This window comes from Podarcis vaucheri (genome assembly GCF_965113315.1).
Source record: "Podarcis vaucheri genome assembly, chromosome: 17".
NCBI lineage: Eukaryota > Metazoa > Chordata > Lepidosauria > Squamata > Lacertidae > Podarcis > Podarcis vaucheri.
In genome coordinates this window covers 5,399,031-5,420,509 of record NC_138755.1, presented here as the reverse complement: position 1 = coordinate 5,420,509, position 21,479 = coordinate 5,399,031, and the positions used below count along the sequence as shown (strand labels likewise).

Below are 21,479 nucleotides of genomic sequence, written 5' to 3'. Positions count from 1 at the left end.
ACTCCCAAGAGACTGTGATCTACTCACAGAGTTAAAGACTGGCAGTGATCTACCCCCTTTTGGGCGGTTCAGATCAAAGATGTTGAGCTCTTTTTAGAGACGAGGAAAGACCCGTTTTTGGGGGGTGCAGGGCAAAAAAGGGGAACCAAACTTGTTAAGCTTCTTTGGGGGGAGACAGTGATCTAGCAGTGATGTACCACAGACATCCAGTGATCTACCAGTAGATCACGATCTACCTGTTGGACATATCTGCTTTAAGGCATGGGCAGGCAAACTAAGGCCCGGGGGCCGGATCCAGCCCAATTGCCTTCTTAATCTGGCCCGCGGACGGTCCAGCGTGTTCTTACATGAGTAGAATGTGTCCTTTTATTTAAAACGCATCTCTGGGTTATTTGTGGGGCCTGCCTGGTGTTTATTTTTGGTCTTTGTGGAAGCCGCCCAGAGTGGCTGGGGAAACCCAGCCAGATGGGCGGGGTACAAATAATAAATTATTATTATTATTATTATTATTATTATTCATGAGTAGAATGTGTGCTTTTATTTAAAATGCATCTCTGGGTTATTTGGGAGCCAGTGTGGTGGAGTGGTTAAGAGTGGTAGACTCGTAATCTGGTGAACCGGGTTCGCTTCCCTGCTCCTCCACATGCAGCTGCTGGGTGACCTGGGCCAGTCACACTTCTTTGAAGTCTCTCAGCCCCACTCACCTCACAGAGTGTTTGTTGTGGGGGAGGAAGGGAAAGGAGAATGTTAGCCGCTTTGAGACTCCTTAAAGGGAGTGAAAGGCGGGATATCAAATCCAAACTCTTCTCTTCTTCTTCATAGGAATTCATTCATTTTTTATTTTTTCCCCAAAATATAGTCCGGCCCCCCACAAGGCCTGAGGGACAGTGGACCGGCCCCCTGCTGAAAAAGTTTGCTGACCCCTTCTTTAAGGTGGTGGCACAGCACTTTGGAACTCCCCGCCTGTTGATATCAGGCAGGCACCATCACTGTTCCATTTTAGACATCTGCTGAAAGCTTTTCTGTTTCAGCAGGTCTATCTGGATACATAATTTGGTTACATCTGTTCTTAAATTTATTATGGGTGTTTTATTGGGCTTTAATTGTTGTAGAGGTTTTTAAACAGTTGTAAACATGTTTTTTTAATTGTATTTTTCTATCAGAATGAATTTATACAAAATTTATACAGAATGAACTATGAAAACTAAGGGTTTGCTTGATGGGCATACCTTTGCTCATTCACTGTTAGCGGACAACGGGAGTCTTTTTCAGTGGGCTCCAGATCTCCTGCCACATTTTACACACACACACACACACACACACACACACACACACGGCAGCTGGGAAAATTAGAAAGTGCGGTTCTGGTGAGACCCCAGGCACACACTTACTTTCCTGGAGACATCTATTCATATAAATTAGCACATGTGAATTTATGTTATGCCAGTAACATAACATAAGTACCCTTAAGTACCAAGCATTGCCCTTGGTTAGAGAGCAGTATGGGGAAAAGGAAGAGATAACAGGTATCCCCCCAAAATTACGATGCTATTTGCACAATGAAGAGCATATTGCTACAACCACAATGAGACATCTGCAAGCATAAAAGTCAAAACCTAAGATCCTTATAAATACAACTCTGCACCCAAACCAACATTTGTGTTGAAACCTCAGCATGTGTTAATGAAAATGGGAGACATGGTCTCCACCCCTCAATATTTGAAATAAATACGATAGAGATTTTGTTTCCTGGGTATATTTGTACTTTCTTACTTTGCACTGTCATCTCTGGCCAAATAGATTTTGAAGACTTTTTAAAAGCACCACAAAAGCCTGTAAAATTTGCTCACCAGTAGCAACCCTTCCACTCTGTACTCCTTCATATTCTCTGGGGAAGGAGGAAGTAACCATCTGGCTCCAGCCACCCAAAGAATACTGTTCTGATGGCAGCTGCTTGCCTACCACATACGTTCTCCTGCCATGACCGATCACTCTGTCACTACAGGTCTTCTTCATTGAATCTATCTGCGATGACCCTGATATCATCCAGGAGAATATCAAGGTAAGACCTCTCTTCTCTTTTGCACCAGATCAGCCTTTGTGGCAACGCTTAGAGAAGTGTGAATGTCCCAAGGGCACCAATATTCCAGTGCAAGCATGGGTTGCAGAATGGTGACTAGATAGGTTCACATGAAAATGTGAGCTGAAATGAATTTCTCTGGCACTGAAAATGCTTGTGAGCCCTGCCTTCAATGAAGCGCAGCATCCCAAACCTAGCATCCTTTTCCAGCTATCCTGCTGGCAGGAGAGGATCAACACCATCATTTTTCTTAAGCTTACACCAATATGGATTCAGCCTGACTGGTTGTGTGTGTGTCCGTGTCCCTTTCTCCACACTTGCCTTGCCTTGTTGTTTTGCCTCCTCACATCACCCACAGCAAGTGAAGCTGACCAGCCCTGACTATAAGGACTGCAACCGAGATGAAGTGGTGGAGGATTTTCTCAAGCGGATTGAGTGCTACCAGAAAACCTACCAGCCACTAGATGACGACTTGGACAGGTGAGAAGGCAGTTCTGCCACTGCTTGCAAGGTCTGCCTTGCAAAGGGGAGGGAACGCTGTGTGTATTCCATATATACTGGTACCTCGGGTTACAGATGCTTCAGGTTACAGATGCTTCAGGTTACAGACTCCACTAACCCAGAAACAGTACCTCAGTTAAGAATTTTGCTTCAGGATAAGAACAGAAAGAAGAAGAAGAAGAGTTTGGATTTGATATCCCGCCTTTCACTCCCCTTCAGGAGTCTCAAAGCGGCTAACAATCTCCTTTCCCTTCCTGCCCCACAACAAACACTCTGTGAGGTGAGTGGGGCTGAGAGACTTCAGAGAAGTGTGACTAGCCCAAGGTCACCCAGCAGCTGCATGTGGAGGAGCGGAGACGCGAACCCAGTTCACCAGATTACGAGTCCACGGCTCTTAACCACTACACCACACTGGCTCTTGCCGCCAGAAATTGCGCAGCAGCGGCGCGGAGGCAGCAGGAGGCCCCATTAGCTAAAGTGGTACCTCGGGTTAAGAACAGTTTCAGGTTAAGAACGGACCTCCAGAACGAATTAAGTTCTTAACCCGAGGGAACCAGGCAGAGGGCCTTCTCGGTAGTGGCACCCTCCCTGTGGAACGCCCTCCCACCAGATGTCAAAGAGAACAACAACTACCAGACTTTTAGAAGACATCTGAAGGCAGCCCTGTTTAGGGAAACTTTTAATGTTTGATGTATCACAGTATTTTAATATTCTTTTGGAAGCCGCCCAGAGTGGCTGGGGAAACCCAGCCAGATGGGCGGGGTATAAATAATAAATTATTATTATTATTATTATTATTACCACTGTACCAAATTTGCTGAGAGTCTGAATTTGCATCAAAGAGGATTTCAACCATCTATAAACAGCATCAGCAGCAAGCCACTCCTGGGGGTGTACAAAAGGTTGAAAATAACTCTGGGCCTTCCATTAAAAGTAAAAATGTAATATGAGAACTGCCTTGCTGGGTTCAGATGGACTTCGCCTGTTTTCCCGCAGCATTTGGTTCTCAAGAAGTACACTGCCTGGCCCATGGAGGCTCTACTAAGCTGCCATGATTATAGCCATTTATGGACCTATTTACTCTGTTTTAAAACATGTTTATACTACCTTTCCTCATACCAGACTGCAGGGAAGCGTGCAACCATCACCCCGCTTTCTTACTGGTTCTTGACTATCTCATACACCAAAGTTTAGTACTGAATTTGCTCCCCAAGTTTCCTCAGGGAATTCATAGACAGAGCATGTCATCAGTTGCCTTTTGCTGTTCCCAGCACTTTGTATTCACAGATCTGCTGCTGTACACAGAGAAGATCTTTGGCTCTAGGCCCTCGTACCTACGGAACCGCCTCTCCTGGTTTGTCCCACCGAGGACCTTATGGTCTTCAAATAGAAACATCTTGGAGATCCCGGGACACAGGGAGGTTAGGCTGGCCTCAACCAAAGCCAGGGCTTTTTCGGCTGTGGCCCCGATCTGGTGGAAAGCTCTGTCACAAGAGAGTAGGACTTGACATCTTTCCGCAGGGCCTGCAAGACAGAGCTGTTCCACCAGGCCTTTGGCCAAGGCACAGTCCTTTGGTAATCCTCACAGAACTCTAGCCCAATGGTTGCCATTAATTTGATTCTGAATTGATTTTAGAATTAATTGATTTTATAATGCTGTGTTACTTTTATTGTTCTTAGCCACTCTGAGCCCGGCTTTGGCTGGGGAGGGCAGGATATAAATAAAATGTTGTTGTTGTTGTTGTTGTTGTTGTTACTACTACTACTACTACTATTACTACTATTATTACTATCATGGCTAATAGTCATTTGTGTTGTGTAAGCTACTCATTATTATTCTGTAGTATAAAATTCCGTAAGTTTATTACGCAGCGAATGAGCAGCGCAGAATTCCCCAGGGAGTCTCACACGGACTGTGCAAGGGCTTCTAATCTCACCCTCTCCCACTCAACATCCACAGGTCCCTGTCCTACATCAAAATCTTCAACGTTGGCAGTCGGTACCTGGTGAACCGGGTTCAGGACCATGTACAGAGCCGCACAGTCTATTACCTGATGAATATCCACGTGACGCCCCGCTCCATCTACCTCAGTCGGCATGGGGAGAGCGAGCTCAACCTGCGGGGCCGCATTGGGGGCGACTCTGGACTGTCTGAGCGCGGCACACAGGTACAGCAGAACCCTACCCGCCAATCAAAAGGCAAAAAACAGGTTTTTCTTACTGTGAATTCCTGTGTTTAAAGAAGGACGGAAGCACTGTCACTTCTATTTCGGAATAACCTTCCCTGTTGATTTCTCCTTGTTGACGGGTCCGTTTTCAGCTTCCCCCAAACTAAACTGGGAAAGCTAGTAGAATCCTATCTGGGTAAAGCAGTAAGAAATGGCATATATCCCATTACTCGTGGCATTAGGGCTGCCATATGTCCAGATTTTCCCAGACATTAACAGGATTTCAAAGGCTGAATTGACGTCTGAGGGAATTTCTGAAAGGCAGCACTCTGTCCTGGATCTCAGGCAAGTCAATCGAAAAATCGTGGGTTTTTTGGCATTTTTGTAAAAGAAAAAGTTCAACAACTTTGGTGGTGTTCTGGTTTTTGCTTTTTGAAATATGGCAACCCTAATTCCTATGATACTTTCTGTGCCCACTAAAGACCTTCCTTTCCCAATAAGCCTTTTGAGTGAAGGATGGTGACGGTGACGATCCCAGTCTGCATCTATATTGACCTTGAAATAATTTTCAAGTATGCTTTTTATTATTGATGTTTAGATCACTTTTTATGGGAAGTGATTCACAAGTGGAATAAGTAAAATGCTAACAATCAACGGGCTTCATGGAAAAGCACAGAGTTGCATTCAACAAAGCAAGGACTTTCACAGAACTTGCTCTCCCTCTTCCCCACCGCCAACATAAGATGCTCTGGAGGGCTGGCGGAAGCACCAGAACAGATGGCAGGATGCACAGGGGGTGGCGATGGAGCGAAGGTTCTTTTGCACAAGCGAAAGTCCTTGCACAAACAGGACAACTTCATTGGATACAACCCCTCACATAAAGGCTGTCATATTTCCCAGACATATTTGCATCCAAGGTTTGTTTGGTTGTTTCCACAGTTACAGCTCCAACAAAGTTATTCTTGATGAGCAGTCTCCCGTTAATATTTTTAACATGAAGTGTTTACATGACTGCTTTAACAAAAACCTGTCTTTAAGCTCCAAGATGATGTTGTTCACATCAGATGCAATTGCCACCACTTTCCCTCGGAGAATGGACAGCATAGATTCCTCATTGCCATAATAATAATAATAATAATAATAATAATAATAATAATAATAATAATAAATTTTATTTATACCCCCCCCCTCCCTAGCCAAGACCGAGCTCAGGGCGGCTAACAACCAATAATAAAAACAATTTGATTAAAATACAATTTAAAAAACAAGATTAAAATACATTAAAGCATTAAGATGCAGCCTCTTCACAGGAGGAGAAAGGAAAAAGAAAGAAGGGGAGGGAATCAAACTGATTCTAAGCCAAAGGCCAGGCGGAACAACTCTGTATTACAGGCCCTGCAGAAAGAAATCAGATCCCGCAGGGCCCTGGTCTTATGAGACAGAGCATTCCACCAGGCCGGAGCCAGTGTTGAAAAGGCCCTAGCTCTGGTTGAGGCTAATCTAACTTCTTTAGGGCCCGGGACCTCTAGGGTGTTGCTATTTATGGACTTTAAGGTCCTCTGTGGGGCATACCAGGAGAGGCGGTCCTGTAGGTACGAGGGTCCTAGGACATGAAGGGCTTTAAGGTCAAGACCAGCAGCTTGATCCTGACCCTGTACTCCACCGGGAGCCAGTGCAGCTTGAAAAGTACTGGGTGAATATGCTCCCATGGCAGAGACCCCGTGAGGAGCCTCACTGCAGCAATCTGCACCCGCTGGAGTTTCTGGGACAGCTTCAAGGGCAGCCCCACGTAGAGCAAATTACAGTAGTCAAGCCTGGAGGTGACCGTTGCATGGATCACTGTGGCCAGGTCGGGGTGGGAAAGGTAAGGGACCAACTGCTTGATGCGGCGAAGGTGGAAAAATGTCGCCTTGGCTGTTGCTGTAACTTGCGCCTCCGTGGAAAGGGAGGCGTCAAGGATTACACCCAAACTCTTAACGGAACGCAATGGCACTAACTGGGCCCCCGCAAGAGAAAGGAGTTGGTCCTTCATCCCCATACCATCCTGTCCCAGCCAGAGGACCTCTGTCTTCGAAGGATTTAGTTTCAATCGGCTCCCACGAAACCATCCAGCCACAGCTTCCAAGCATCTGGTCAGTGTGTTTGGGGCCGAGTCGGTGTGGCCATCCATCAGCAGATAGAGCTGAGTGTCATCAGCATATGGGTGACAACCCAGCCCAAAGCTCCGGACAACCTGGGCAAGGGGGCGCATAAAGATGTTATAGCAGAAAGAAGTGTGTTTGTTCTTGCAGTGTCTTGCCCTCAACTTTGGGAGAAATTCACACACCAAAGAGGTCTGAGAATCTCTTGCCTCCCAGCAAACCTCTGTCCCTCAGCGCTTCTCCTCACCTTCTGTCTTGTTCTGTCTCTCTGCCTGCCAGTACGCCTGTGCCTTGGCTGGCTTCATCCGCTCCCAGTGCATCCGTGACCTCAAAGTATGGACGAGCCACATGAAGCGCACAATCCAGACGGCAGAGGCGCTGCATGTGCCCTACGAGCAGTGGAAAGCCCTGAACGAGATCGACGCGGTGAGGACCAACAGGAAATGAGCACAATCCCTTCTTCCCACAGTGGGGGAACTAGGAACTAGGGTCTCGCACTTCTCTATTCCTAATCCACCAGCCCTGCCTGCTACTAGGAGGCATGGCTTCCTGTTCCAAAATCCCTTATTAAAAGAAGAGTTCGGATTTGATATCCAGCTTTATCACTACCTTGAGGAGTCTCAAACCGGCTAACAATCTCCTTTCCCTTCCTCCCCCAACACTCTGTGAGGTGAGTGAGGCTGAGAGACTTCAGAGAAGGGTGACTGGCCCAAGGTCACCCAGCAGCTGCAGGTGGAGGAGCGGGGAAGCAAACCCGGTTCACCAGATTATGAGTCTACCGCTCTTAACCACACCACACTTTCTCCCCAGAAAGCTAGTCTAGACATCCCAGCTCCTTCCTTCAGCGTATATGCTACTTCCTGTTTTATGCCAAGAATGTAGGCTGAATTCAGATATCCCAGCTTCATTTCGCCCCCAGGGTGTCTGTGAGGAGATGACCTACGAAGAGATCCAGGACCACTTCCCAGAAGAGTTTGCCCTACGAGACCAGGACAAATATCGGTACCGCTATCCTAAGGGAGAGGTAAGGAATGCCCAGTGGGGCATCTGGGGGCTGAGCATACTTAGCACATCACACGCATGGGAACTGACCTGTGGGACCTCGGGCTCCCAATGGGAAGAGCTGGTTGGGAAGAGGAAGCATGCAGCCTACCAAGGAAGAGAGTTACGAAACTCCTCGAGGGAGGGAGGGAGGGAGGGCCTTAGGACCAAAGCCAGGTCGACTAAGGGCATCTCTGGATAACCTAATGCTTACATCCACCCAGTCTTACGAGGATCTGGTGCAGCGCTTGGAGCCTGTCATAATGGAGTTGGAGAGACAAGAGAACGTGCTGGTTATCTGCCATCAAGCGGTCATGCGCTGCCTGCTTGCCTACTTCTTGGACAAGAGTGCAGGTACCAGAGTACCCTGTTCTGCATTTGCAAGCTCCCCCTCCCAAATCTAGCATCATGTGTATGGCAGCAGTTTTGAGCCCAAGTCCCTACGGTCTCCTGCAGAGGGTGGGGCATTCTCCCATAAATAGCATTTCCTCCTCATAGCACCCACTGCCAGAAAATGATGGCTTTTCTCTCTTGCAATCTGATATTTGGAGTATTCACTAGTGAGGCTAACTGTTGTTTTCCTCTCCCCACCACCCTCCACAGACTGAGTAAGGGGGCTGGATCCCTGCTCAGTGCTCCTCTTTGTCTCATTTGCTGTTCTCTCTCCATCCAGAGGAGCTGCCTTACCTCAAGTGCCCGCTGCACACCGTTCTCAAGCTCACACCTGTGGCCTATGGTGAGTGTCTGAATCTAGGAGAACAACTCAATACCCCCTTCCTTAAGCAGGAGGCCTGCTGGGGGGTTTCAGAAGTCCTGGTTATTTGCTTTAAGAAAGAGCTGGGAGATACCTTACCCCCAAAAAACATTTGGGACTGGGGAACTTTTTCGGCTTCATGGGCAAGATCCCTATTAGGACCTAAGTTGCAAGCCAAATTCCATCCACCTGTCAAAATCTTTTGTGCTTTGGAATAATAATAATAATAATAATAATAATAATAATAATAATAATAATAATTTATTTGTACCCCGCCCATCTGGCTGGGTTTCCCCAGCCACTCTGGGCGGCTTCCAACAAAGATGAAAAACACACTAAAATGTCACATATTAAAAACTTCCCTGAACAGGGCTGCCTTCAGATGTCTTCTGAATGTCAGGTAGTTGTTTATCGCTTTGACATCTGATGGGAGGGCGTTCCACAGGGCGGGCGCCACTACCGAGAAGGCCCTCTGCCTGGTTCCCTGTAACTTGGCCTCTCGCAGTGAGGGAACCGCCAGAAGGCCCTCGGAGCTGGACCTCAGTGTCCGGGCAGAACGATGGGGGTGGAGACGCTCCTTCAGATATACTGGACCGAGGCCGTTTAGGGCTTTAAAGGTCAGCACCAACACTTTGAATTGTGCTCAGAAACGTACTGGGAACCAATGTAGGTCTTTCAAGACTGGTGTTATATGGTCTTGGCAGCCGCTCCCAGTCACCAGTCTAGCTGCCGCATTCTGGATTAGTTGTAGTTTCCAGGTCACCTTCAAAGGTAGCCCCACGTAGAGCGCATTGCAGTAGTCTAAGCGGGAGATAACTAGAGCATGCACCACTCTGGAGAGACAGTCCGCAGGCAGATAGGGTCTCAGCCTACGTACCAGATGGAGCTGGTAAACAGCTGCCCTGGATACAGATTTGACCTGTGCCTCCATGGACAGCTGTGAGTCCAAAATGACTCCCAGGCTGCACACCTGGTCCTTCAGGGGCACAGTTACCCCACTCAGGACCAGGGAGTCCGCCATACCTGCCCGCCTCCTGCCTCCCAAAAACAGTACTTCTGTCTGGAAATCTTCCTCCCTACTCCCTTTAAAGCATGTCATTCCAAAACTGTCGAGAATTTACTTAGCCCCACTTCCAGTACGTTCCCTCTCTCGCTGTAGCCGTGGAAGATTAAAAGCAAACATACTGGCTGTTTTCAAGTAATCAAATGCTTGCCTAATAAGCCCAGATGCATATGAGCTCCTTTGCTGCTGCTTGAACTCTTCCCTCCACGTGACAATAAAGCCAGCTAACCACAGCTTGACATTTCTTATAAGAACATAAGAAGAGGCTGCTGGATTAGGCCAATGGACTTACAAAGAAGCCAGAATTTGCAAGCCAACTTTAAACCATGAACGCCCTATTGCTCCTCTTCACTATTTGTCTGTTGTTACTTTAATCTAAATCTTCAGGAAAGGCTTCTTAGTTTTGCAGGCACTATTAAAAATAATGAAGTGTTGTTTTAAAAAACCACCCAGATGACTCTCTCCCAGCTATACTCTCCTAGGGTAACAGCCTAGGCCTGGTAAAAGAAGAGGGGTAAAAAAAAAAAAAAACACCCAGCAAGAGCTCCACCAACAACTGCCACGATGGGTGTCCAAGACAGCTTCACTGCCGTGCTGTTCGCCAGCTCAGAATGCTCTTTGAGCTGCCAAGGTCTTCCCTTTAGTCCTGCCTAAGTCAGTCTCCCAGTTTCCAACTAGGACAATTAACTATTCCCTCAGACAAGAAGAAGAGTTTTGATTTGATATCCCGCTTTATCACTCCCCTTCAGGAGTCTCGAAGCGGCTCATTCTCCTTTCCCTTCCTCCCCCACAACAAACACTCTGTGAGGTGAGTGGGGCTGAGAGACTTCAGAGAAGTGTGACTGGCCCAAGGTCACCCAGCAGCTGCACGTGGAGGAGCAGGGAATTGAACCCAGTTCACCAGATTACAAGACTACCGCTCTTAACCACTACACCACACTGGCTCTAAAGAAGCTTGTCCCAGCCCATCCTTTAACTGCAAAATGCACATGAGCTGAAAAAGGCACAGGTGGCCTGGTAAATGCTGGGTACATCCATCAATATTCAGTAATTGTAGGGTTGTTATTTGGGACAGGTTGCGAGGTGGAATCGATTTTCCTCAACATTGAGGCTGTGAATACACACCGGGAACGGCCACAGGTAAGCGGGAACCCTGCCACATTGAGAAATATCCCTAACCAAGGATCTAGTTGGATCCTCTGGAAAGGGTCTGTTGAAAGACCTTGCATGCAATTGGAAGAATTCCACATAGCAGTGGCTTGCTATAAAGCTTGTCTCCAGGTGATGCTGTTGAGAACCGAGAGCTTTGCTCGCCAGCTGCACCACTTAGTCCTACCTGCTGACATCACTCCATGGGGATCCTCCAACAGGAAAGACCACCTTGTTCATACTCATATTTGTCCCTCTGTAATATTTTCCTCTTATCTTCCCACCCCCACTCCCAGCATCTTTCCTACAAAGCTAGCCAGGCCCCCTTGTACCGGCACCACCACACTGTGCCAATGGCCAGCCCTCAGCCAACCAAACGACCCAGCTGGAGTGATCTGGGGCGGTCCCCTCCCCCTTGCCTGTTTGGGCCTCAGGTAAAGACTCCCCTACCCTCAGGGGTGGAGGAAGGGAGGTGCGGTGGGGGTGGGCTGCCCTGTGTGTCACCACTGAGGGGGGTGACAAAATGCTGGGCGGCACTCACTGCGCCTGAGCCATGTGTTTCTCTTGGGAGTGACGCGGTGTCTTGGGTGTCCGCAGGCTTTGCGCTGCCCCAAATGGCCTGCCTGCCTCCTCCTCAGCTGTAGGGCGGCTGAGTGGGAGGAGGCAGGCAGACTCCTCAAAGCCCCCGCAGGTGGCTGGCCCTGCCCCTGGACACAGGGCACACACACTGCCCCCAGGCTCCCGATCGTCTTGCTCTACCCTATCCGGCTCACTAACCTAATACTATCCCTCCACAGACCTTAATTGGCTTCACTTGCTGTAAATCCAAGTTCTTTTGCTAACCTGGTTAATTAGGTGTGGGTAGTTTTCCAAGCAAATTATTTCCCCTTCATAGCTACTGGGATAGGGTTGCCATATTTCAAAAAATTCCTGACACCTGCAAAGTTTTTAGGAAGATCCAAAAATTGTTGAGCTTTTTTGGGGAAACATCCCCCCAAAATAGTGATGTTAAGCTTCTGGAGCTGTTTCCGCTGCTTTTGCCATTGCATTGCCATACATCTGGGTTTTCCCTGACATTATGCTGATTGTGCAAACCCCCCCCCCGCCACACCCTATTTACACCCAAAAACCAGGACGTGTCAGGAATTTTCCCAACGTATGGCAAGCCTATACTGGGAGATGGGAGCAGATTATTATGGCAATACCTTAAAGACAAGGCTGCATTGTGCTGGTCAATTCACATTACACAAGAAAATCATATTTGCAAGGTGTAGCGGTGCAATGGTCTTGCCAAATATTGGTCCACATTAGAAGAAATGATAAAATAGAGGTGGCAGAACAGAGGAGTGCAGTGCAGACATTCCAGCTCCAATTCTAATGGAACCATTTCACCACGCTAGTTTAATTGGGGGCGGATGGGGTGTTCAGTTCCCCCCTAACTTTGTTTTCTAATTTAAGCCACCGTTCAACCATCTTGCACTTCTTTTCCTTTCTCTTTCTGCAGAATGTGGATGTAGCAAGAAATCCTGAGGAAGCACTAGGCACAGTGCCAGACCATTATTAACCATGCTGCTTATATTAAGAGAATCCTACCTTCCATTCTGCTGGCACTCATCCAGGCAATACAGTGCCACCCAGAGAAATAGTGGTGGGTGCAGGAGTTCTGGACCATTTTGCCTGCACACTGCCTTATGAGTGAGTGGGCCTCTTGAATAGCAATTTGTGGTCTAGGATTGCCTGCCATAGGATGTGTGAGGCCCTGGCAGAGACTGTTCACTAAGAAAGAAAAAGGCTGTAAACAAACAATGGGGTGGGTGGGGATGGGATGAAGATAGGCCTGGATTTTAAGCCCTGTTGTTTTCATTTTGAGACAGTTTAGCACGTGCTTACATTTTCAATAGGATATAAAAACATTTGCTCCGACTGGATGTGCCCTATATTTTTATTTTGTTTTAATGAAAAAAACACTCTTTACAATGTGTGTTATCCATTTCACAGAGGCAGTTAAATAAAGAAATATTCTATATCTGAGTATAACTTTTACCTCTGATCCATATTCTCCTGACCAATATAAAACCATACAAAATTTTTTTAAAAAATTATCACAAAGACGTTGAACTTAACCATCAATCAGACATGTTCTTTATGGATAAATCTTATCGGACTAAAGGATTAAGTGTCCCAAGTGTATTACGGAATCTTTCCTCCATTTGGAAGAAACCTACCAAGCTGCACAGAGTGCTTTATATGGAGCCAAGCCCTATAAAATGAACCTCAAAGCACTTCTCCCAGCTGTACTCATGGAAGGCTGCAGACCCACTTCCACTTGGGGTTCCAAGGACTCCCTGTAATCCAACGCCGTAACAGCTATTTTCTTCTTGCAGCATTGGCCTCTATTTCAGCCTCCTGGTAATGGCTCATCCAGGATTTTGGGTCCCTTTTCTGTATCTGATTGGGGGAGGGAATCAGATGGACACAGTTAGGAAAAAACAGAATTATTATTTTTTTGCAAATATTTTTTATTAATTTTCAATTACATATCTCCAATATAAGCCACATTCTAAGAACAGAATAGAAAGCTATACAAGAAATCAGAACCTTTTCTGCCTGCTCAGATGCTGCCAACATAATTTGGGGGTGCGGAGAGAAAGGAGGAATTCTATGCAGACGAACCAGAATCAGGCTGCACCTCTTAAAAAAGCAGTATAGGATCTGTGAAACTGCACAAGAGCTAACATTCCAGTATCATGTGTTGCAAGCAAGTTGCTCTCCCCTATGACTGCAGAGAAGAGCCTGAATACATTTGAAAGATGTCTAGGAAAAGCTCAGAAGTTGAGAGTGATCAACTGAGGAAAGCTAACAATGGCCAGTCCCCTGCAGTTAAGTGTTTGCCCCTATACCCTCATAATCCACATATAGTATTCACAACCTTTATTTTTTTTCCCTTTTCTCCATTTCTCTGCTTCATAAATATTTAAAATTTAAAAAATCAGAAAAGGATGGTCTAGGATAAAACATGCAGGATGTACAAACAGGGGAACATTTCTTTCATTTATTCCAGTCCCAGAGTCTGGGCCATTTATTCTTAATGCTGGGTAGACTTTTACTGCAAGTACAGATTTGGCTGAGATCTTTTGGTACAGCCACATGGGCAAACTCTGTAGGCAACAGAGTCTCTCAATGGAAAAATTCGACTGGTCATGCCTTATAGCAGGTGACTAGTACCTTAGCAACAAACTGTAACACCTCCTTCTTGGAAGTTTCTCTAGCAGCACGTGGTCCCCATCTGAACTCAAACTCAGGTGGATCAGTGTGTGGGAGGCGAGTATATTCCAGGTACCTAGAAAGTGAGAATTGCATGATCACTGATACAATCCTTTGTAGGAAAAAGCCATCCCACACACAGGAGAATTGTTGTTTAGTCGTTTAGTCGTGTCCGACTCTTCGTGACCCATGGACCAGAGCACGCCAGGCACTCCTGTCTTCCACTGCCTCCCTCAGTTTGGTCAGACTCATGTTTGTACCCCTTCATGGATCACTGCCTTGCCGTGGCAAAGGGGCTTGAATAACTCAGAGAAACTATGAGCTATGCCGTGCAGGGCCGCCCAAGATGGACAGGTCATAGTGGAGAGTTTTGACCAAACATGATCCACCTGGAGCAGGAACCGGCAAGCCACTCCAGTATCCCTGCCAAGAAAACTCCATGGACAAAGACACAGGAGAATTGAAAGGCTAAAAGCTGAAGTATCTGTACTCCAGTTGAGAGTTGTCTGACGTCTCCCAGGGCATGTAAACTCAGCTGGACATTATAAACAGTCAAGCTACATTTTCTGCCATGAATGTGCTCTGTGCACACAAGATTTCAATCCCACACATTTGCGTACAAGGAACAAATGCAATGAACCACTGTTAGAACCCTGTCCAGATTCAAGGAATTTAGCCATACATCACTACTTCAGAGCACAGATCGTGTTTTGTTTCTGCCTAGGTAAGGGAATCAGATACTTTTGGTTCCTGGAGGAGGGTGAAGAGAAAGATCCCCTTAATAACCTATATAGTATTCTAATCATAATTCCCTTCTCTAAAGGACATATCTGGTCTTGGTCTCCCACCCCATTTTAGGCACTAGAAACAAAACAATGAGTTCTGGATTCAAGTCTCCTAACACTTTTAAACCAGTACAACACATTTCTCTTCTCTACTAAAAATGTAGAAAGATTTGCAATTCCCGACTCACTTTTGCTTGACAAATTCCTCTGTCACGAGCTTCTTCACATCACCAAATGCCTTGCATCTTCCCCTGGAATGGTTAGAGAGTGGGATTTTGTCAGGGTACATAGTATCAGAGGAGCAAGGAGTTATTTGCTTCCCCAATTCCCGAACATAATTCCACCCACTGAAGGGGTTGGGTCTATGATTCAGATGGCTACCCCTGGACAATCATACCTAAGGCTGTCAATTCGCAGCCTCTTCAGCAGCTCCCAAACCGCAGCTGGATGGAGAGAACGCAAGAGATGAGAGTTTGCAACTGAGGCTACCAAAGAAGTCAGATGAACTGAATGGAGTGCAACTCACATTCTTTAGCCACATTGCCCTTCATGAAGATCAGGCTGAGAATGGCCAGGAGGAGCCCCATCTTGCAGATGATGTCATCGCTGCAAAAAAAGAGAAAGAGATTCAGTCTCCCAACACTGGATTTGGTGTTTTAACTGAAGCTTGGGTTATAAAGCAAGAAACAAACAAACTCAACCAAATGCTTTTAACTTCAGGAACTGATAGTTCTGATGCCCTGGCTAAAATGCATGCTGCGAGGAAGGAATAGTGCTGGCCTGGGATCAAAGAATCACACACCAACACTTCCTTTTTGTGTGTTCAGAACCACTTCATCTCGCCTTAGTCAAATGCAGCGCTTGTAATAGTTTAACAAAGATCACTGAATAAGTTGTTTTTTAAAAATATCTGAATTATATCTGAAAGCATAGTACCTTAATTGCCAGGTGAACTGAATGTAAATTAAGTTCATTTTGGGGTAGAACTTCACACAATTTCTAGGTCATATTCAAAGTTGATCCTCCTACATGTATTTCTTACTCTTTAAACTTTGGGGGACCTGTAAGCCTAATCATCACAGTTGGGAAAAATAAACATTTCATATTCCACTCTAGCTCTCTCTGTGTGTGTGCACGCGCGCTTTCATGTTTCCTTAGTCTTAAGTATATTTTACACATCAGCACAGCAGCCTGTAACATTCTGAATGCTGAAAAAAATTGTTTCCAAAGGGGCTAACATTAACTGGAATTAGTTCCTTGTTGGGCAGGGTGAACCTAAACTGGCTCTTTTAAAAAAGGAAGAGGAAATTAACATTCTAGGTCAGGGATCATATGGTAGTTGGTAGAGTTGGTCTTGTGCTTCCTTCTGGTAGAACCTTAACGTCTCTCTGAATAATAAAAGAACAGGATGATAAGCACCAAAGCGGGGGAAAGAGAGAGAGAGGGTTTCATTTCATTTCCGTTTCAGCTGGGACTGTCAAAAGAGAACCAGAACACACACTCTTCCCTCTTCTGCTTACTCTTCCAAGCTCTGTTCCTGTGGTGGCAATCTATTGATCAAGATGTATGTGGGATTTCTGGAGTCAAGTTCCACCAACTCCATTCCAAATACCTGACAAAGCAGAAAAAGATAAATACATTCAGACCAGAGTGTAAAAGGCCAATTTTCTCTTCCACTATTACAATCCCATTTAAGGAAGATAGAAATCACAACTAGATATTGAGAAAAGAATCAGTTCTATCCCTGGCATAAATTGTATTGCTCAGAATTTGAATTGCTGAGTAAGGATATCTGACTTGAAGCATCCTTAATTGTGGGTCTGGATTTTCCACACTATACTAAAGGCCTAAGAGTAGATAAACACATTCAAGCAATCTCTACAATTTATGCAAAAAATTGCCATTTCTTCTCTCCCTATATTCATGTCAAGCCATAGCACATCAGTCAACCTGACCTCAAGGACAAAAAACTGCTATGCTCCTAGCTTTTTAATGGTCTATCAAACGATTTCAGCTTCAGAGCCACTGCTTTGGCCTCACTAGACACTGCAGAAATCTTCTCTGCAGTCCTGCTTTGAGAGGCTGGCCTTATGAGAATCCACAAATAAAGCAAAATGGATGGAGTCGCACACTTCTGCCCAAACCAATAATGGATTCCTCCCTCACCAGCTGAAAGATCCCATTGGCACGTCTGATGATCACAGGAAAGATATCTTTATAGTCTTTGATAACATGTTTCAGAACATCTATAAAGGAGACAGATAGGTTTGTTGACCAGGTCTTCTTACATTGTATTTTTAAAAAAACCACACAAACATACAAAGCAAAATTCCATTGAAAAAAAAATCTGAACTAAAAAAAAAATATGAAGAGCAACTAGAAAGATATATACTTGACTGAAGAAAAGCTTTCAGAACTTGGAAATATGTGCACAATAACTCATAAGGGGTTGGGAACCAAGGAGACCTAGGCAGGACGTCTGGTAGTTCTAGAAGCACAGAAGTGCCAATACAAATTTGCTTAATCTCACCCTGAAAACAGAATTTGGGTATCTCTGGCACGAAAGCAATTTGGTCCTCTTCTTACCTGCCCTTTTAACTGGGATCTTCTTTTGGTCTTTGAACAGAAAAAACTGCACGAGCTCTTGTGCCTGTAGGGAGAATACAACATAGGCAGTTGGTGGGTCTATGTCTATGCTGCAATGCTGTGGGCACAGAATTCAGTTACCTGAGAATTTCAGCCTTCATTTAAAAAAAATTCTAGAATTATGACTGCAAATCTGGTTGAAAAGTGTGTAGACAATCTCAGAACCCAGAACCGTGGCTGAATAAGATTTTCAATGGTTGCCAGGGAGGGTTTCAGTGTCTTACATCTGCGACAGCTAACAAAACAAGGAAGACCATGCCAATCTGTACATAGTTTACACAAGTCACAAAACTCTATTTTTACTAGCACTTTTTTTCAACTGAATGGACATAGCTCTGGCTATAGCCAATCATGACGGTGAGGCCCCAAAGAAGCATAAGCAATTGCAGCAGAGGCTCCTTTACTTTGAGTTCCACTTGATGCCGTGGGTGTCGCTCCAACTTATGCCGCAGCTGGCTGGGTGTCATCGTTAGACTCAGTGTGCCTTCTTCATCATCTGAACCCGTGTGCTGTGCCTGGGTAAGGAAAGAGGATTCGTTTTTTAAAAAAAAGGCTTTGGGATCCAGCTGTGGGATTCACACAGGCCTGTCATCTCTGGAGATGTCAGCTCTGATCTCGTGCTAGCCACATGTAGAGATAAACATGCTTGACATTCTCTGAGCAATTTCTTACCAAGACTACAATCCTATGCACATTTATTTGACTGTAAGACCCTCTGAACCCAACGGAACTTATTTCTAAGTAAACGTGCATTGGAGTGTACTATTAATTGGATTACATTTCTCTGTTGAAAAGCTACAACCTTTCATATATATAGCTGAACATTTAAGGTTTCAGCAAGTTCTGTAAAACTCAAGTGCAACACGCAAATGCCACCCATCATATCTGAACTGCATAAATGTACTGGAGCCCCAGCCGCCAGCCAAAAAGGATGCAGGGCAAAGTGCCGCGTCCGCACACGCGTGGAGCGGCTTGTGCTTCTGTACATGCGTGAAGCAGCAAACCCGGAAGTAACCCGTTCCAGTACTTCCGGGTTTGCCATGGACGTTCACCGGAAAAGACGCTAGACAAGGCGGACGTTCGCGGAGATATTACTGTATACATGTCTTAGACACCTGTCTCTACCATATGGAGATTTGCAACCAGCCAGGTATGAAATCTGGACTCTGCTACCTACCCAAAGCAGGTGATGTTGGTGGCTTAGGGCTATCTTTTACCACTTATGCGTTGCAGCTGGTGAATTATCTTCTTTTCATTCTTATCTTTGTGACCTTTTGATTGAATTTTTATGCAGATTGGTGTTTTTACAAGCCACTGTTTAGTTTGAGGGAAGGGGGGGCTGCATCTAGTTTTGTTTGGCAGTACAGTGGTACCCCGCAAGACGAACGCCTCGGAAGACGAAAAACTCGCTAGACGAAGGAGTTTTTCGTTTTCTTAGCGCTTCGCAAGACGCATTTCCCTATGGGCTTGCTTCGCAAAACGAAGCTTGCCCCGCAAGCTCCGGGGATAGCGGGGAAGCGCAGCGTGTCTTCGCCCCTGTCCCCGGACCTCTTTTGAAGCAAGGGGCGGCGGGGAGAAGATCGCTTCTCCCCGTTGCCAGCCCCGCAATCTCCAGGGACAGAGGGGAAGGCGCACGCGCCTTCCCCTCTCTCCCCGGACCCCTTTTGAACCAAGGGGCAGCAACGGGGAGAAGCGATTCTCCCCGCTGCCCCTTCCCTTGCTTTAAACAGGTCTGGGGACAGAGGGGAAGGCGTGCGGCGCTTCCCCTCTGTCCCCGGATGGTCTCCATAGGAACACATTGATTGATTTTCAATGCATTCCTATGCGAAACCGTGCTCCGCAAGATGAAAAACTCGCAAGAAGAAAAAACTTGCGGAACGAATTAATTTCGTCTTGCGAGGCCCCACTGTATAAGCTATACATTACAACATATTAATAAATCAAGAAGTCAGTCCATGTGCAGTACCTGAGAAGGGCCGGCACCCTTGCTGCTACGTTTGCTGTGGGACATCTCTCCGACAAGAGCTTGTGGGAAAGAGGAAGAGAAAGTTATGTCAGGTGTATTCTTGTCTCCCTTACCTTTGTCACTCAAGAACGAAGCCAGCACATGTCCCCTCCCGACTCCAGTAGAACCTCGGGGTCCAGGGCTACATCTGCCAGTTCCCCACTTCAGAAACTGCCACTCCCCCAAAACACACGCTGCCAACTCCCCAGAGCAAAGCAGGGCTCATTGAGCCTTTATAAATCATGCAACAGGCAGATTGAGGTTGAATCCTGACAAGACAGAAGTACTGTTTTGGGGGGACAGGAGGCGGGCAGGTGTGGAGGATTCCCTGGTCCTGAATGGGGTAACTGTGTCCCTGCAGGACCAGGTATGTAGCCTGGGAGTCATTTTGGACTCACAGCTGTCCATGGAGGCACAGGTCAATTCTGTATCCAGGGCAGCTGTCTACCAGCTCCATCTGGTACGCAGGCTGAGACCCTATCTGCCTGCAGACTGTCTCGCCAGAGTGGTGCATGCTCTGGTTGTCTCCCGCTTGGATTACTGCAATGCGCTCTACGTGGGGCTACCTTTGAAGGTGACCCGGAAACTACAACTAATCCAGAACGCGGCAGCTAGACTGGTGACTGGGGGCGGCCGCCGAGACCATATAACACCTGTCTTGAAAGACCTACATTGGCTCCCAGTACGTTTCCGAGCACAATTCAAAGTGTTGGTGCTGACCTTTAAAGCCCTAAACGGCCTCGGTCCTGTATACCTGAAGGAGCGTCTCCACCCCCATCGTTGTGCCCGGACACTGAGGTCCAGCGCTGAGGGCCTTCTGGCGGTTCCCTCACTGCGAGAAGCCAAGTTACAGGGAACCAGGCAGAGGGCCTTCTCGGTGGTGGCACCTGCCCTGTGGAACACCCTCCCACCAGAAGTCAAAGAGAACAACAACTACCAGGCTTTTAGAAGACATCTGAAGGCAGCCCTGTTTCGGGAAGCTTTTAATGTTTGATGTATTATAGTATTTTAATATTCTTTTGGAAGCCGCCCAGAGTGGCTGGGGAAACCCAGCCAGATGGGCGGGGTATAAATAATAAATTATTATTATTATTATTATTATTATTATTATTATTATTAGCTCAACAGGTTAGGCTTCTTAGGAAAAGCGGCGACTACGACATTTCCGGAAATAATAAGAAAAGCAACCCGCCTGCTTCTGGAAAGCCTGCTGCGCCCCATATCTAAGACTGCCAGCATCCTTCACCGCCCGCAAAAGAGTCAGCAACCCAACAGGCAGCAATCCAACAGGTACAACTCACGCCGGCGTAGAAGACGGGCGGGGGGCGGAGCCCAAGCCGGGTCCTCTCGCCGAGGAAACCCCTAACGCCGCCGGAGCACCAACCACCACGACTCGCCTCCTCCGCGACTCGCCGGCAACTGCGCGGCACCGCGCGAGGCCCGCCCTCTCGGCACTTCTGAGCATGCGCGCGCCGAGCCGCTTGCCGACCCCCCCCCGGCTTCCCAGTGCGCAGGCGCCTCCGTCTTCTGTCGGCTGTTGCTTAGCAACGCTTCCCTCCGCGGCCTTGGCCTCCTGGTCGTCGCCTCGGTTCCAGCGGCCGCTTCGTTCCCGCCATTTTCTCCTCAGTTTGTTTCTGAGGCAGGCGTCGAAGCGGGGCTGCTGGCCGGCGGGGAGGAAAAGAGTCACGAAGGCGGCGTTGGGGGTGGGGGAAGGCCGGCTCAGTCGACAATGTCTGCCATAATAAATTCGTTAGGTGCTGCAAGACTCACTTGTATTTGCTTGCGAAAGAGTGAATGGGCCGCTTCTTTGCAGCTGAAGAGATTGGGTGGTCCTCTGGCATGGTTGCCTTAGCTGAGATTCCTGCATTGCATGGGGTCAGAC

The 21,479-nt window shown here is 46.9% G+C and overlaps 2 protein-coding genes across 7 annotated transcripts in view; one reads left to right on the top strand and one right to left on the bottom strand.

Annotated features, from left to right (window-relative positions):
• The window catches only part of PFKFB1 (6-phosphofructo-2-kinase/fructose-2,6-biphosphatase 1), a 22,966-nt gene extending 10,032 nt beyond the window's left edge, over positions 1 to 12,934 (top strand). For 3 of the 5 annotated variants that reach the window (XM_082205477.1, XM_082205476.1, XM_082205475.1), the window contains exons 6-15: positions 2,006 to 2,062; positions 2,439 to 2,560; positions 4,542 to 4,749; positions 7,170 to 7,316; positions 7,810 to 7,914; positions 8,156 to 8,285; positions 8,605 to 8,667; positions 10,824 to 10,888; positions 11,194 to 11,331; positions 12,402 to 12,934. In XM_082205477.1, coding sequence (XP_082061603.1) covers positions 2,006 to 2,062; positions 2,439 to 2,560; positions 4,542 to 4,749; positions 7,170 to 7,316; positions 7,810 to 7,914; positions 8,156 to 8,285; positions 8,605 to 8,667; positions 10,824 to 10,888; positions 11,194 to 11,331; positions 12,402 to 12,461 — 1,095 coding nt within the window. In that variant the 3' untranslated portion in view covers positions 12,462 to 12,934. The remainder of the gene's footprint in view (positions 1 to 2,005; positions 2,063 to 2,438; positions 2,561 to 4,541; positions 4,750 to 7,169; positions 7,317 to 7,809; positions 7,915 to 8,155; positions 8,286 to 8,604; positions 8,668 to 10,823; positions 10,889 to 11,193; positions 11,332 to 12,401) is intronic. The other 2 variants (XM_082205479.1, XM_082205478.1) reach the window with 2 other exon arrangements.
• LOC309522295 (non-structural maintenance of chromosomes element 3 homolog) lies at positions 12,822 to 21,479 on the bottom strand. Of its 2 annotated transcripts, none has more exons than XM_082205550.1 (11): positions 21,368 to 21,479; positions 19,559 to 19,617; positions 17,997 to 18,107; positions 17,533 to 17,596; positions 17,113 to 17,192; positions 16,467 to 16,558; positions 15,473 to 15,552; positions 15,344 to 15,389; positions 15,135 to 15,197; positions 14,123 to 14,237; positions 12,822 to 13,345 (listed from the first exon to the last, which is right to left on the bottom strand). In XM_082205550.1, the coding sequence occupies exons 1-11, from the start codon at positions 21,462 to 21,464 to the stop codon at positions 13,265 to 13,267; spliced, it is 888 nt and encodes a 295-aa protein (XP_082061676.1). In that variant the 5' UTR covers positions 21,465 to 21,479; the 3' UTR covers positions 12,822 to 13,264. The 2 variants fall into 2 exon arrangements, with proteins under 2 accessions (XP_082061676.1, XP_082061677.1); XM_082205551.1 differs by lacking the exon at positions 21,368 to 21,479 and adding an exon at positions 20,866 to 20,889.

Bases quoted from the DNA above. Each gene is read 5' to 3' on its own strand.
- LOC309522295 (XM_082205550.1), bottom strand. From the start codon at position 21,464: ATGCAGGAATCTCAGCTAAGGCAACCATGCCAGAGGACCACCCAATCT. The intron at 16,559-17,112 runs GTGAGGGAGGAA...CTGCTTTGTCAG, and splicing joins CCAATGGGATCTTTCAGCTG to GTATTTGGAATGGAGTTGGT. The intron at 15,553-16,466 runs GTAAGCAGAAGA...CTTTTTTTGCAG, and splicing joins CAGGAACAGAGCTTGGAAGA to CGATGACATCATCTGCAAGA.